At 39.4% G+C, this 14,667-nt stretch overlaps 1 protein-coding gene across 23 annotated transcripts in view; it reads left to right on the forward strand.

Moving 5' to 3' along the window:
* Window positions 1-14,667, forward strand: part of Kalrn (kalirin RhoGEF kinase) — a 660,017-nt gene that overhangs the window by 213,252 nt on the left and 432,098 nt on the right. For all 23 annotated transcript variants that reach the window (XM_074073308.1, XM_074073309.1, XM_074073319.1 and 20 more), the window contains exon 4: window positions 10,914-11,106. In XM_074073308.1, coding sequence (XP_073929409.1) covers window positions 10,914-11,106 — 193 coding nt within the window. The remainder of the gene's footprint in view (window positions 1-10,913; window positions 11,107-14,667) is intronic.

Consider the following 14,667-nt stretch of genomic DNA (forward strand, 5'->3'; position numbering starts at 1 on the left):
TTTTTCCTGGAGAAGTGGTGTCCATCAGCCAAAGGCATGTCTCCCAAGGGGGTGGCAGGCATAAACTAATGACTGTAACACTTGTGGAGCTGGGGTCCTGTGAGGGCCACCGATAACATCTCCTGCAGCAGCTAAGAGTTAAATAGCACAGACTGTGTGTCTGGCTGCCATTGTGAGCACTTTGTATATTAACAGACTTAACTTTTGAGACAGCCCTGTAAAGTAGTTATTACTATTCACATTTTTCTTATGAGGGAACTGAGGCCCAGAGAGGTTAAAAGTAACTTTTTCAAGGTGAAGCAGGGATTGAGACCTAGGGAGTTTGGTTCTACTTTCTGTACCCTTTGCTACCTCTATTTCCTCAATGCATTGAGCCTTCCTAGCCAGACATTGGTGGCCTAGGGCTATACATACTGGTGATGTTATTTGTCCTTGCAAACTGGACCCTGGAAAGAGGTATCCATGAGCTCAGGAAGTAGGTTAAGGGCTCTTTGGGCAAGGAGGTTTAAGATTTCAGATTCTAGAGCCAGGTCTAGAAGGAGGAAGGGGCTTTTGTGTATGTTATAGATTTCATATGGGCAAGTCTCCATTGCCTCTAGGGGGAGGGTGTGAAAGAGGAAGAACAGAGCCCCGAATGGGGCACCCCAAAATACTCTGAACAGCATTCTCTCTCTCTCTTCACTCTCTGCCTCTTATTCACACATGCTGGAACCAAAGTGAATTACTTGAACTTTCTCAATATGCCATGTTCTTTTGCTTCTCTGATTTTACACTGGCCACAAAATGGAGGTCATCTACTTGGACTCCTTGCTGTAGTTTCCCTCATCTCTTGAGAGCTCCCCAATCTAATCCCCTCATTACTGACCCCCAATTCCTGTCCCTCATCACATCCCCACTTGAACATAGTGTCAGCATAGTAAATATAGCATGATACAAGGAACTGAGCATAGCTTCAAAGTCTACCATCCTAGTTTGGAATTTTTCTTTAGCTACTTATTACTAGTCATATGACCTTAGGCAAATGTTTTGCTTCAATTTCATCTTCTCTTACATTGAGACCACATACCTGGTTTGTAAGGTTATTGTTAATAAAATAATACTATTCTATTATATATTACTTTATACTATAGTACCCAGCATAGAATAAGCATGTGGTTAAAAGTTCTTTCCCTTCTCCCAGCTATGCCCCTTTTTTGAAACCTAACACACAGAGCATTTTGGGAGATTAGGTTGTTTTCACAGAAAGGCGCCAGTTAGATTAATTCTCAGTATTCAACCTTTCTCCCTCTCCTAATCTAATAAGAGCTTCCTGCTGAATTTTAGTACCTGGGTTCAATTTTCAGTTATCAGAAATTGTTAGTTAATAGTGTGTAAACTGCTATTGGCCACCACATTTAGATGCTGGGATAGTTGACTTCCAGTCTTGGTAGCAACCTGGTGTATTTGTTGTTAGGGATACAGATTTCTCATATCAGTGTAATGATGGTAACAGGCAGAGGGCCTGAGGAATACGCAAATGAGTAAGAATGTTATCTCTAAGGAAAGGCCCACAGTTACCTTGCAGTGTTTGACATAGGTAAGCATGCAACAAATGTGCTTGACTAAACTAAACTATGCTTGCTAAGAAAATCCTTAAACCCTCTAGAAAAATGGATAAATGGACTGGTTCCCAGAAGAAATACTATGAGCCAATAGGCTATTGCAAAGGAACACTAATTTAAATGAAGTACAATCTTTTTCTTAAAAATAAGCAAAGATTTAAAAAAATTCAATAAATGCTGAGAATATACACTCCTGGTGGACATGTAAGTTGATACACCTTTTTGTAAACCAATAATAACAATGAGTAAAGTATACACAGACTATGGGTCATTTAAATATAATAGTTTCAGAGAAGTGGATATGAGAAAAAAAACTGCATGTTACAGTGAAAGCAGAACATGATCTGAACGAATAACTAAGAGGAAATAAACTTTTACCATTAGCATCTCCTACACATATTTTTGAACATTTTAGGTTTTGTTTTTTTTTTCCTGGTGGTTCCTGTGCTTGAACTCAGGGCCTTGTGCTTGCTAGGCAGGCACTCTTGAGACACACTCCAGCCCAGGGTCTTACATTTATGCCCAGGCTGACCTGGACTGTGATCCTCCTATTTGCGCTCCTGCATAGCTGGGATGACAGGTGCACTGCACTACACCCAGCTTCTTATTGGTTGAGATGGGTGTCTCACTGATTTTTTTTGTCCCAACTAGCTGTGAACAGTGATCCTCTTGATCTCTGCCTCCTGAGCAGCTAGGATTGTAGGTATGAACCACCATGCCCCAGTACATTTTAGCTTTTCTATAGTTATTAGTCATCAGTGATAACATAGAAAATCCTGTAATTTAAGCAAAATGCACATTGCAGATAATAGTGCGGATAATATTATTTATGAAAGACCTTGGCCACTTATGGATTCATTAAGTGTCAGAGAAGAAGAGGCAACTCCTTTCCATTTGGATGCAGGATTTGGGGGCAGAGACTAAGTGATCCTGTCCTATGGGAAAGAGTCTCAGTCCCCCCTGAGGAGAGTCCTGTCTAACTAGGAGGTCTAAGTAGGCTGCCATGTGTGTGGGACACTCACATGGTCACATTATTTGCAACGTTCTCATCACTGCTTGAGATTTAATAATCAAACCTAAGAAGAAATTTCTGTCCCCTTTTGTGGCCTCAGTCCTCTAACTATAGTCTTATCCCTTACAACCACTAGTGCTGTGACTGTTCTGTGGGGGGCACATCTGAGGATCATACGCATGCATGGTAGCTTAAACAAATACCATCGGGGAAATAGGACATTAGGTGAAGGACCCCAAGGAAAGGCTACATCAGTGTTTATATATAAAAACAAGAATTTTTTACATAAAAAGCAATATAAACACTGTTTATATAAAATCCAAAGTCTACTTAGTTATAAAATGATGGATAGGTTAAATAAATAAAAAATAAGAGAAAGACCTCTAACTACCAAAAGGTAGATTCTGAAACTGAGATATTAGAGCTATTTTGAATTTCTTTCTTTTCTTTCTATTTTCATTAGTTATAGTCTAGTTTCAATGTTTAAATGAACTTTGTTATATAGTAATACAATTCACTTAACTTGCTAATGTCTTGGTTTTCAAGATATTCACCATCACTCAGCTGACCTTAATTTCTAGTTACTGCTTCTCCCCAATACCCTGAAGTATTCATTTTCGCTGTTTACTCATGGAAGAGCATGGACAGCTGGCTAGCATCCATCCTTCCATTGGCTCTACCCTTGCTATCTTCCAGTGGTCAGCATTATTCAGCAATCTGGCTTTTGAAAGTTGACATACATTTTCAACTACAAGTAATTAATCTTAAGTACAGTGGTGGCAAATATATGTTATTAATACTTTGTGTACTGTCCAATCACTTAGAAGACTAGGACTAGAGCCCTTTAATGCAAAGGATATTTTGGCCCAGTTTGAGTTCAACAGTAAAGTGTACAGTGTTTGTCATAGATGCTCATGCAGAGAAGAACAGTATTCCTGCTGAGAACTTTCCATTTAGGTTTCAGGGACAGAAGGATCCCTGTCTTCAGAGAGGTTGAATTCAAGTGAGGAAACATGACTCATCCTAAAAAGGAGAGAGAGGCAAAAATTAAAAGAGAAATCAAATACCCAAGCAGTAAATTTTCCAACAAATACAATTGACTATAAGGAAGAATGGGCCAGTCGCCGGTGCCCAGATGGCTTGGGAAGACGTGGACCAGGTGAGCTTTGCAGTACCACGGTACTCCCACAGACAAGCCTGGGCCAGAGCAGCATAGCCCCCTGGACAGAACAACCTCCACCCCGGGGGAAAAAAAAGAGAAACTGAGTAATAAGCAATAAGAGCAATAAAGACATGTGGGAAAGAGGGTGGGGTGCACTGAGTGCTGAAGATTGGGGGAAGGGAACCCTTCCCGGACTGTAAATAAACAAGCCCGCCTGGGCGGAGAGCCTGTGGCGGGAGCGGGGGCGCTCGCCCAGCAACCAGGAGCAGGAAAGCTTGTGAGAGTGGCAGAGGGAGGAAAACTCCACAGGAGAGGAGGGAAGACCCACTTCCCACGTGAACTGTAAACAAACATGGCGGCTGGCAGGAGCAGCAGCACCACCCAGTAATCAGGAGCAGGAAAGCTTGTGAAAGTGGCGGTGGGAGGAAAACTGCACAGGAGAAGGGGGAAGACCCACCTCCCACATGAACTGTAAATAAACACGCAGGCCTGACAATGCGGGTGCAGTGTCACCTTTCCCAGTGTGCTTGGAAAGGGGAAAGCTTGTAGCAGAGGCTCACGCACAGGAGAAATCTGAGCAAACAAAGCCTGCAGGGCTAAGCTCACCCCTGAGATCTGCATAAATAACGCCTCCAGCAATAGCAGGCTGACAGCAGCAGGCAGGCAACACACAGCCGCAGATACCATTCTCAGAACTGTCTCCAGACTCTTTTTTTTTTCTTTGTCTCCCTACCTTTGATGAGAGAACAACCGAATTACACCAGCAAGCTGAAAAACTTATGGAAACTGTATTGCATTTGAACTTGGGACACTTTGTGGGGTGTTTTTTGTGCGTGTGTGTGTAGTTTTGTACCACTTTATGCGTCCCCTCTGATGAGACAACTACAGAACAACATCTGAGGCACCATCTCCAGGATTGGAGACTGAGACAGACACCCAAATTATTAAGACTGAAACTTCATTGCATTTGAACTTGGAGGTTTTTCGGTTTTTTGGCTTTTTGGGTTTTTTTAATTTTCTATTTTTTCATTTTATTTTAATACATTTTCATTTACTTATCTATTATTTTTATTCTTATCTTTATTTTTTTATTTTTGATTTTCAATCCTCTCTCTCTCTAATGTCTGTTCAGCTTACTGTTGATTAGTACACTAAAGCTCCCTGTTTATACCTTTGAAACCTTCTTGTCTGATACCTTGTTCTGTTTTCTCCTTCTTGTCTGTGTTTTTGTTTTTCCCATTTCTTTAACTTCTTGCTTTCCATCTCAGCTCACCCTTCCATTCTAAATATTACCATTGTTATTATTACAAGCTAGAAAATACTTAATTGCACACAGTACAGGGACAGTAACAACACCAAAGACAATGACAGGAAGACAGAAAAAACAGGGAAACCAGTTTCCTGACAGCAAAAAATTAGTACAGGAACCAGAGGGGAATGAAGAAAACAGGTACTCAGATCCAGACTCCAACAAAATGAGGATAAACTATGCAAAAGGACCCAATGAAGCCTACAAGAATAATTTAAAAGAAGAAATACTACAGGTACTCAATGAGAATTTTATAGAGATGATACTGGATAGGGTCAACCAAAATGTACAGGAGACACTCAAGAAATTCCAAGACAACAAAAATAGAGAATTTGAAAAAGCAAAAGAAGAAATAAAGGAAACCATAGAAGCACTGTATAAACACCAAAGTGAAAGAGAGAACACGATGAATTAACAGATAAATGAACTCAGGACGAAAATAGACAACATTAAAGAGGAAACCAGCCAGGATATGGAAAACCTCAGAAAAAAGAACGAAACAGAACTGCAAAACAAAACAGAAGGCCAATCCAGCAGAATAGAACAAACAGAAGACAGAATCTCAGAACTTGAAGATGAAATGGTAAATAAAGGAAAAACCGAAGAACTATTAATTAAACAACTCAAGACCTGTGAAAAGAAAATGCAAGAACTCACTGACTCCATCAAAAGACCAAACTTGAGAATCATGGGCATCGAAGAAGGAGAAGAGGTGCAAGCAAAGGGTATGCCTAATATATTTAACAAAATAATAACAGAAAATTTTCCAAATCTAGAGAAAGATATTCCCATACAGATGCAAGAGGCCTCCAGGACACGAAACAGACCAGATCAAAATAGAACTACCCCATGACATATCATCATTAAAATAATGAGTTCAGAAACTAGGGAAAGAATATTGAAGGCTGTAAGAGAGAAAAAACAAGTAACATACAAAGATAAACTCATCAAAATCTCAGCAGACTTCTCAACAAAAACATTAAAAGCAAGAAGAGCATGGGGTGTGGTCTTCCAGGCACTGAATGAAAATAACTTCAACTCAGGATACTCTACCCAGCAAAACTATCATTCAAAATAGATGGAGCAATAAAAGTCTTCCATGATAAGCAGAAACTAAAACAATATGTGACCACAAAGCCACCACTACAAAGGATTCTTCAAGGGATTCTGCACACAGAAAGTGAAACCCAACTTAACCATGAAAAGACAGGCAGCACCAAACCACAGGAAAAGAAAAAGCAAGACAGTAGAGAGTAACCTCAACTTAGGTACACACAATCAAACCTTCAAACAGCTAAGACAACTAAATGACAGGAATCACCACATACCTATCAGTACTAATGCTTAATGTTAATGGTCTTAATTCCCCCATCAAAAGGCACCGCTTGACGAAATGGATTAAAAAGAAAGATCCAACAATTTGTTGCTTACAGGAGACCATCTCACCGACAGAAATAAGCATAGGCTAAGGATGAAAGTCTGGAAGAAGATTTAACAAGCCAATGGCCCCCGAAAACAGGCAGGAGTAGCAATACTTCTCTCTTACAAAGTAGACTTCAAACCTACATTGATCAAATGATATAAAGAAGGACATTCCATACTAATAAAAGGGGAAATAGACCAAAAGGAAATAATAATTATCAACCTGTATGCACCCAATGTCAACGCACCGAATTTCATCAAACATACCCTGAAAGACCTAAAAGCATATATAAACGCCAACACGGTGGTTGTGGGAGACTTTAACACCCCATTATCATCAATAGATAGGTCATCCAAACAAAAAATCAATAAAGAAATCCAAGATCGAAAATATGCAATAGATCAAATGGACCTAATTGATGTCTACAGAACATTTCATCCAACTTCTACACAATATACATTCTTCTCAGCAGCCCACGGAACTTTCTCCAAAATAGATCATATCCTAGGGCACAAAGCAAGTCTCAGCAAATATAAGAAAATAGAAATTATACCGTGCATACTATCTGATCACAATGCAGTAAAAGTAGAACTCAACAACAAAAGTAAAGACAAGAAACATGCAAACAGCTGGAAACTAAATAACTCACTACTTAATGAACAATGGATCATCGATGAAATAAAAGAGGAAATTAAAAAGTTCCTGGAAGTCAATGAAAATGAAAACACAACCTACCAGAACCTATGAGACACATCAAAGGCAGTCCTGAGTGGAAAGTGTATAGCCATGAGTGCATATATTAAAAAGACTGAAAGATCCCAAATCAATGACCTAATGATACATCTCAAACTCCTAGAAAAACAAGAACAAGCAAATCCCAAAACAAATAGGAGAGAAATAATAAAAATAAGAGCTGAAATCAACGAAATAGAAACCCAAAAAACCATACAAAGAATTAATGAAACAAAAAGTTGGTTCTTTGAAAAAATAAACAAGATCGATAGACACCTGGCAAACCTGACTAAACTGAGGAGAGAAAAAACTCAAATTAGTAGAATCAGGAATGCAAAAGGGGAGATAACAAACACCATGGAAGTCCAGGAAATCATCAGAGACTACTTTGAGAACCTATATTCAAATAAATTTGAAAATCTTAAAGAAATGGACAGATTTCTAGATACATATGACCATCTAAAACGGAACCAAGAGGAAATTAATCACCTGAATAGATCTATAACACAAAATGAAATTGAAGCAGCAATCAAGAGTCTCCCCAAAAAGAAAAGTCCAGGACCTGATGGATTCTCTGAATTCTATCAGACCTTTAAAGAAGAACTGATACCAACCCTCCTTAAACTGTTCCACGAAATAGAAAGGGAAGGAAAACTGCCGAACTCATTTTATGAAGCCAATATTATACCTATCCCAAAACCAGGTAAAGACACCTCCAAAAAGGAGAACTATAGGCCAATCTCCTTAATGAACATTGACGCAAAAATCCTCAACAAAATAATGGCAAACCGAATTCAACAACACATCAAAAAGATTATTCACCACGACCACATTAACAGAAGCAAAGACAAAAACCACTTGATCATCTCAATAGATGCAGAAAAAGCCTTTGATAAGATCCAACACCATTTCATGATAAAAGCTCTAAGAAAGCTAGGAATAGAAGGAAAGTACCTGAACATAATAAAAGCTATATATGACAAACCTACAGCCAGCATTATACTTAACGGAGAAAAACTGAAACCATTCCCTCTAAAATCAGGAACCAGACAAGGATGCCCACTATCTCCACTCCTATTCAACATAGTACTGGAATTCCTAGCCAGAGCAATTAGGCAAGAAGAAGGAATAAAAGGAATACAAATAGGTAAAGAAACTGTCAAAATATCCCTATTTGCAGACGACATGATCCTATACCCTAAAGACCCAAAAAACTCTACTCAGAAGCTTCTAGACATCATCAATAGCTATAGCAAGGTAGCAGGATATAAAATCAACATAGAAAAATCATTAGCATTTCTATACACCAATAATGAGCAAACTGAAAAAGAATGTATGAAAACAATTCCATTTACAATAGCCTCAAACAAAATCAAATACCTAGGTGTAAACCTAACAAAAGATGTGAAAGACCTCTACAAGGAAAACTATACACTTCTGAAGGAAGAGATTGAGGAAGACTATAGAAAGTGGAGAGATCTCCCATGCTCATGGATTGGTAGAATCAACATAGTAAAAATGTCGATACTCCCTAAAGTAATCTACATGTTTAATGGAATTCCCATCGAAATTCCAATGACATTCATTAAAGAGATCGAAAAATCTACCATGAAATTTATATGGAAACACAGGAAGCCACGAATAGCCAAGGCAATACTCAGTCAAAAGAACAATGCAGGAGGTATCACGATACCTGACTTCAAACTATATTACAAAGCAGTAGCAATAAAAACAGCATGGTACTGGCACAAAAACAGACATGAAGACCAGTGGAACAGAATAGAGGACCCAGATATGAAGCCACACAACTATAACCAACTTGTCTTTGACAAAGGAGCTAAAAATATACGATGGAGAAAAAGCAGCCTCTTCAACAAAAACTGCTGGGAAAACTGGTTAGCAGTCTGCAAAAAACTGAAACTAGATCCATGTATATCACCCTATACCAAGATTAACTCAAAATGGATCAAGGATCTTAATATCAGACCACAAACTCTAAAGTTGATACAGGAAAGAGTAGGAAATACTCTGGAGTTAGTAGGTATAGGTAAGAACTTTCTCAACGAATCCCCAGCAGCACAGCAACTAAGAGATAGAATAGATAAATGGGACCTCATAAAAATAAAAAGCTTCTGTTCATCAAAAGAAATGGTCTCTAAACTGAATAGGACACCCACAGAGTGGGAGAAAATATTTGCCAACTATACATCAGACAAAGGACTGATAACCAGAATATATAGGGAACTTAAAAGACTAAATTCTCCCAAAACTAATGAACCAATAAAGAAATGGGCAAGTGAACTAAACAGAACTTTCTCAAAAGAAGAAATTCAAATGGCCAAAAACCACATGAAAAAATGCTCACCATCCCTAGCAATAAAGGAAATGCAAATTAAAACCACACTAAGATTCCACCTCACCCCTGTTAGAATAGCCATCATCAGCAACACCACCAACAACAGGTGTTGGCGAGGATGCGGGGAAAAAGGAACCCTCTTACACTGTTGGTGGGAATGTAGACTAGTACAACCACTCTGGAAAAAAATTTGGAGGCTACTTGAAAAGCTGGACATCGATCTACCATTTGATCCAGCAATACCACTCTTGGGGATATACCCAAAAGACTGTTACTCCAGAGGCACCTGCACATCCATGTTTATTGCGGCACTATTCACAATAGCCAAGTTATGGAAACAGCCAAGATGCCCCACCACTGACGAATGGATTAAGAAAATGTGGTATCTATACACAATGGAATTTTATGCAGCCATGAAGAAGAACGAAATGTTATCATTCACTGGTAAATGGATGGAATTGAAGAACATCATTCTAAGTGAGGTTAGCCTGGCCCAAAAGACCAAAAATCGTATGTTCTCCCTCATATGTGGACATTAGATCAAGGGCAAACACAACAAGAGTATTGGACTTTGAGTAAATTTTAAAAGCGAGAGCACACAAGGGAGGGGTGAGGATAGGTAAGACACCTAAAAAATTAGTTAGCATTTGTTGCCCTTAACGCAGAGAAACTAAAGCAGATACCTTAACAGCAACTGAGGCCAATAGGAGAAGGGGACCAGGAACTAGAGAAAAGGTTAGTTCAAGAAGAATTAACCTAGAAGGTAACACACATGCACAGGAAATTAATGTGACTCAACTCCCTGTATAGCTATCCTTATCTCAACCAGCAAAAACCCTTGTTCCTTCCTATTATTGCTTATACGCTCTCTACAACAAAATTAGAAATAAGGGCAAAATAGTTTCTGCTGGGTATTGAGGGGGTGGGGGAGAGAGGGAGGGGGCGGAGTGGGTGGTAAGGGAGGGGGTGGGGGCAGGGGGGAGAAATGACCTAAGCCTTGTATGCACATATGAATAATAATAATAATAATAATAAATAAAATATATACCTAGAAACAAAAAAAAAAAAGGAAGAATGAGATATTTGCTAAGTGCTGGGAAGCATCAGAATGCCACCACTTTGGTCAGAAGGGGTTAGTTTAGAAAGGTTTTTGGAGGCAATAGCTTTTGAGCTAGGGTGGAAGATAGCCAGGAGACCTGGTATGACTTCGAAGGCTAGTCCAGGTCAAGGAGGATGCAGATTGCCAGGTGTTTTGCCTGTGTACTCTAAAGTCTCAGTTGCCCAGAGTGACCGTACCTGATCTCTGACCTTCCCACAGTGAGGACGTTTGCAAACGTGGCTTCACTGTCATCATCGACATGCGGGGCTCCAAGTGGGACCTCATCAAGCCCCTCCTCAAAACTCTGCAGGAAGCCTTTCCAGCCGAGATCCATGTGGCCCTCATCATCAAACCCGACAACTTCTGGCAGAAACAGAAGACCAACTTTGGCAGCTCCAAGTTCATCTTTGAGGTGAGCCAGACCTGCTTTCCCTCTGCCACCATCATGTTTCTTACTTCCCCTCTCCATTCACCCCACAGCCCCCAGATGTCAAGGGCTGAGATTTCAGGACTCCTTGGCCATTTGGGCCTTACCAGGTATCGTCTAGGAGGAATGAGAAGCTCAAGAGATGGTCCCAAATCCACAGCATCATTAGACAGTTCTGTATACCGTGGTGGGTGTGTACACTGGTATTATTGTTTTTGAGAGGATCTTTGTAATTTGTGTCAAAAGCTTTTAAGAGGCCAGGTATAAGTCGCACATGTCTGTAGTTCAAGCTGTATGGGAAGCAAAAATGGAAGGATCATGGTTTGAGAGCAGCCAAGCAAAACGCATGAGACCCTATCTGAAAAATAAACTAAAAAAAAGGGATAGAGGCATGGCTCAAGTGGTAGAGCACTTGCCTAGCAAATGCAAGACCTTGAGTTCAAACCCAAGTACTGCTAAAAAGAAAACAGGCTTTAGGAGTTTATATCTTTTTAGGATGGAACTGAAGCTAAGCTCAGAAAGTCAGATACTGCATGTTTTTGCTCCTGTGCAGAATCTAGATATGATAATAATAATAACAATAAGAAGCGGTAGCAGCAGCAGCAGAAGAAGAAGACAGGATTGTAAAATGTCTGGGGGAAATTAGTGGGACAGGGGAGGAGAAAGGAGAAGTGATAGGGAGTGAACGTGATCGAAGTACACTACATATATACTACATGGTATATATGTGTGTGTGTGTGTGTGTGTGTGTGTGTGTGTGTGTGTGTGTGTGTGTGTGTGTGTCTATATATAAAATAACATAATGAAACCCACTAAAAACTAGAGGGAGAGGGGTTAAGAAAGAATAATATAGATGAGGCAAATTTCACCAAAGTACACTATATGTGTCACAATGAAACCACTTTGTACAATTAATTCATGCTAATAAAAAAGTTTTTTTTTCATTTTTCTTTTATTATTCATATGTGCATACAAGGCTTGGTTCATTTCTCCCCCCTGCCCCCACCCCCTCCCTTACCACCCACTCCGCCCCCTCCCTCAATACCCAGCAGAAACTATTTTGCCCTTATTTCTAATTTTGTTGTAGAGAGAGTATAAGCAATAATAGGAAGGAACAAGGGTTTTTGCTGGTTGAGATAAGGATAGCTATACAGGGCATTGACTCACATTGATTTCCTGTGCGTGGGTGTTATAAAAAAGTTTTAAAATGTGAGTTTATATCCTATCTAGAAGTTCTTCTCCTAAGAAAATATTCTTAATATAAAACTAAACAAAACAAAAAGGTAAAAGGCTAATTATAATTCTAAACAAAAATATGTAGAAAGTTGTCCACCACAGTATTTTTTATAATATTGCATATATACATACCTATATGTACATACATACATATGCAACACATCAATATACACATGCATATATAGGTTTCATCCCAACTATCCATTAATTTTGGTGACATTAATAATAAATAACAAATATGAAATCATTTAAGCCATATTTAGAAAATACCATCATACAATGTTCACAGTATATCTTTTATAAAAGGCAGGTTATAAAACAACATGGACAATGTAAACTGAACTTAGTTTTTTAAGTATGTGTGGAGAAGGCTGACAGACACATAGAAATGTTAGCAGTGGTTCATTCAAGGTGGCTGAATAATGGGAGATTTTTATTTTGTTCATGTTTTTCTATTTTCTTTCAAGGATGATATATTACTTTTATAATCAAGGAAAACATGTTGTTTTCTAACATGAAACAGAAGACATATGAGTTCTTTGAGAATTTTTAATGACAACACATCAGATTAAATCAAAGATTTAGACATCCGTGTTCCAGCCAAATATGAGCTGTACTCTTTCTCAGAATTCTGGTCCTCAGCTGCAGCGCATTCATGTGTGAGTGCACACGCATGTGTGCGCAAGTGTGTTGTAAAGGCAGAGCTGCTTTTTAATCTTTTAGCAGCTTTTTACTCCATACTATTGTCCCCAGGGACAGGAGTACCTTGTGAAAGGTGGTAGCCCCAATTGGCCTGACCACTTGTCTGAGGAAGTTCTTACTCTGTAAACAACTCAAGAAATTTGTTTTGGTATGAAAACAGTTAACTGTCATTTCTCCTGAGTCCTATATAGGAATGCTTTTAATATTTTTGGTTTGTTTATACAGTGGTGGTGACAATAAGCCTATAAATTTATAAGTTGAAGATACTGAAAAGGGTATTCCCATTAAGTCTCCAAACTTTTGTTTCAGGGTAGCTGCCCTGCACATCCCATCTTCCTCTTCACCTCAAGCTGAGCAAGCTTGTATCTGCTCTGCCTCCTAAATCAGAGGTACAGAACAGATAGCTGAGGGCCTCCCCCTCTGAAAAATATGATAATACAATAATTATAACATTATATATTTAAAAATGTAAAGATATAAAAGTTATATCTTTAAACTAGCAGATTGAATCCCAAATTCAGACTGAGACAAGTGGCACAGGGAAGAGAGCACAAACTTGTTCTGTAGCAGATACTTAATGAGTAGCTCCTGAGTATGATCATGGGGACTTCCTAAGAGCAGTAAACTGAGCCAAATTCTAAGGGGAAAGTGCTCTGAATAGGGTTTCTCAAAGCTTATTGCACACAAATCCTGTGGGAATCTTGTAAATGCAGATTCTGAGTCTGTAGGGCTGGGACGCGGTGTGAGAGTCTGCATTTCTGGCAAACCCCGCAGGTGGTACCAATGCTGCTGGTCCTAAAGCCATGCTTTGAGCACCCAGGATCTAGACTGGCAGGGGTTTGTCCCTGTGGCTGCACATTAGAATCACAGAGGAATTTTTTTTTTCATTTTTCTTTTATTATTCCTATGTGCATACAAGGCTTGGTTCATTTCTCCCCCCTGCCCCCACCCCCTCCCTTACCACCCACTCCCCCCCTCCCCCCCCCTCAATACCCAGCAGAAACTATTTTGCCCTTCTTTCTAATTTTGTTGTAGAGAGAGTATAAGCAATAATAGGAAGGAACAAGGGTTTTTACTGGTTGAGATAAGGATAGCTATACAGGGGAGGCATTTTTAAACTGACCCATGCCCAAGCTTTAGTCCAGTGGAATCAGAATTTCTAAGGATGAATTGCTTGTTTCTTCAAATTCCTTCTCACAGAGTTCTAGTGAGCAGTCAAGTTTGAGAACCACTGTCCCAGATCAGCCCTCCTTCCTGTGGCAGGTCCTTCCTGTGTCTTAGGAGGGGGATGTAAGGAAAAGGGAGAAGAAGAGATGCTCAGAGTAGCAAGACATAGGGACAGACTGCTTTTAGAGGTTCAAGTAGTGATGTGCCCTTCAGATCTTCCTGGTGAACATCAACAGGAATGGAACCTATACTCCATACCTAGCCTCTTAAGTACTTTTCGCATGTTGACACATTTGACCCCAGCAAGCCCCATGAACAAGGTTGATCTTGTTGAGTATCCCTTATTCATAATGATTGGATGTGTTTCAGATTTTGAATTTTTTCAGATTATGGAATATTTCTGTTGTTTTTACTGGTTGAGGTTCCCTAATCTGAAAATCT

This window comes from Castor canadensis, chromosome 5, assembly GCF_047511655.1.
Source record: "Castor canadensis chromosome 5, mCasCan1.hap1v2, whole genome shotgun sequence".
In the NCBI taxonomy this organism is placed as follows: Eukaryota; Metazoa; Chordata; class Mammalia; order Rodentia; family Castoridae; genus Castor; species Castor canadensis.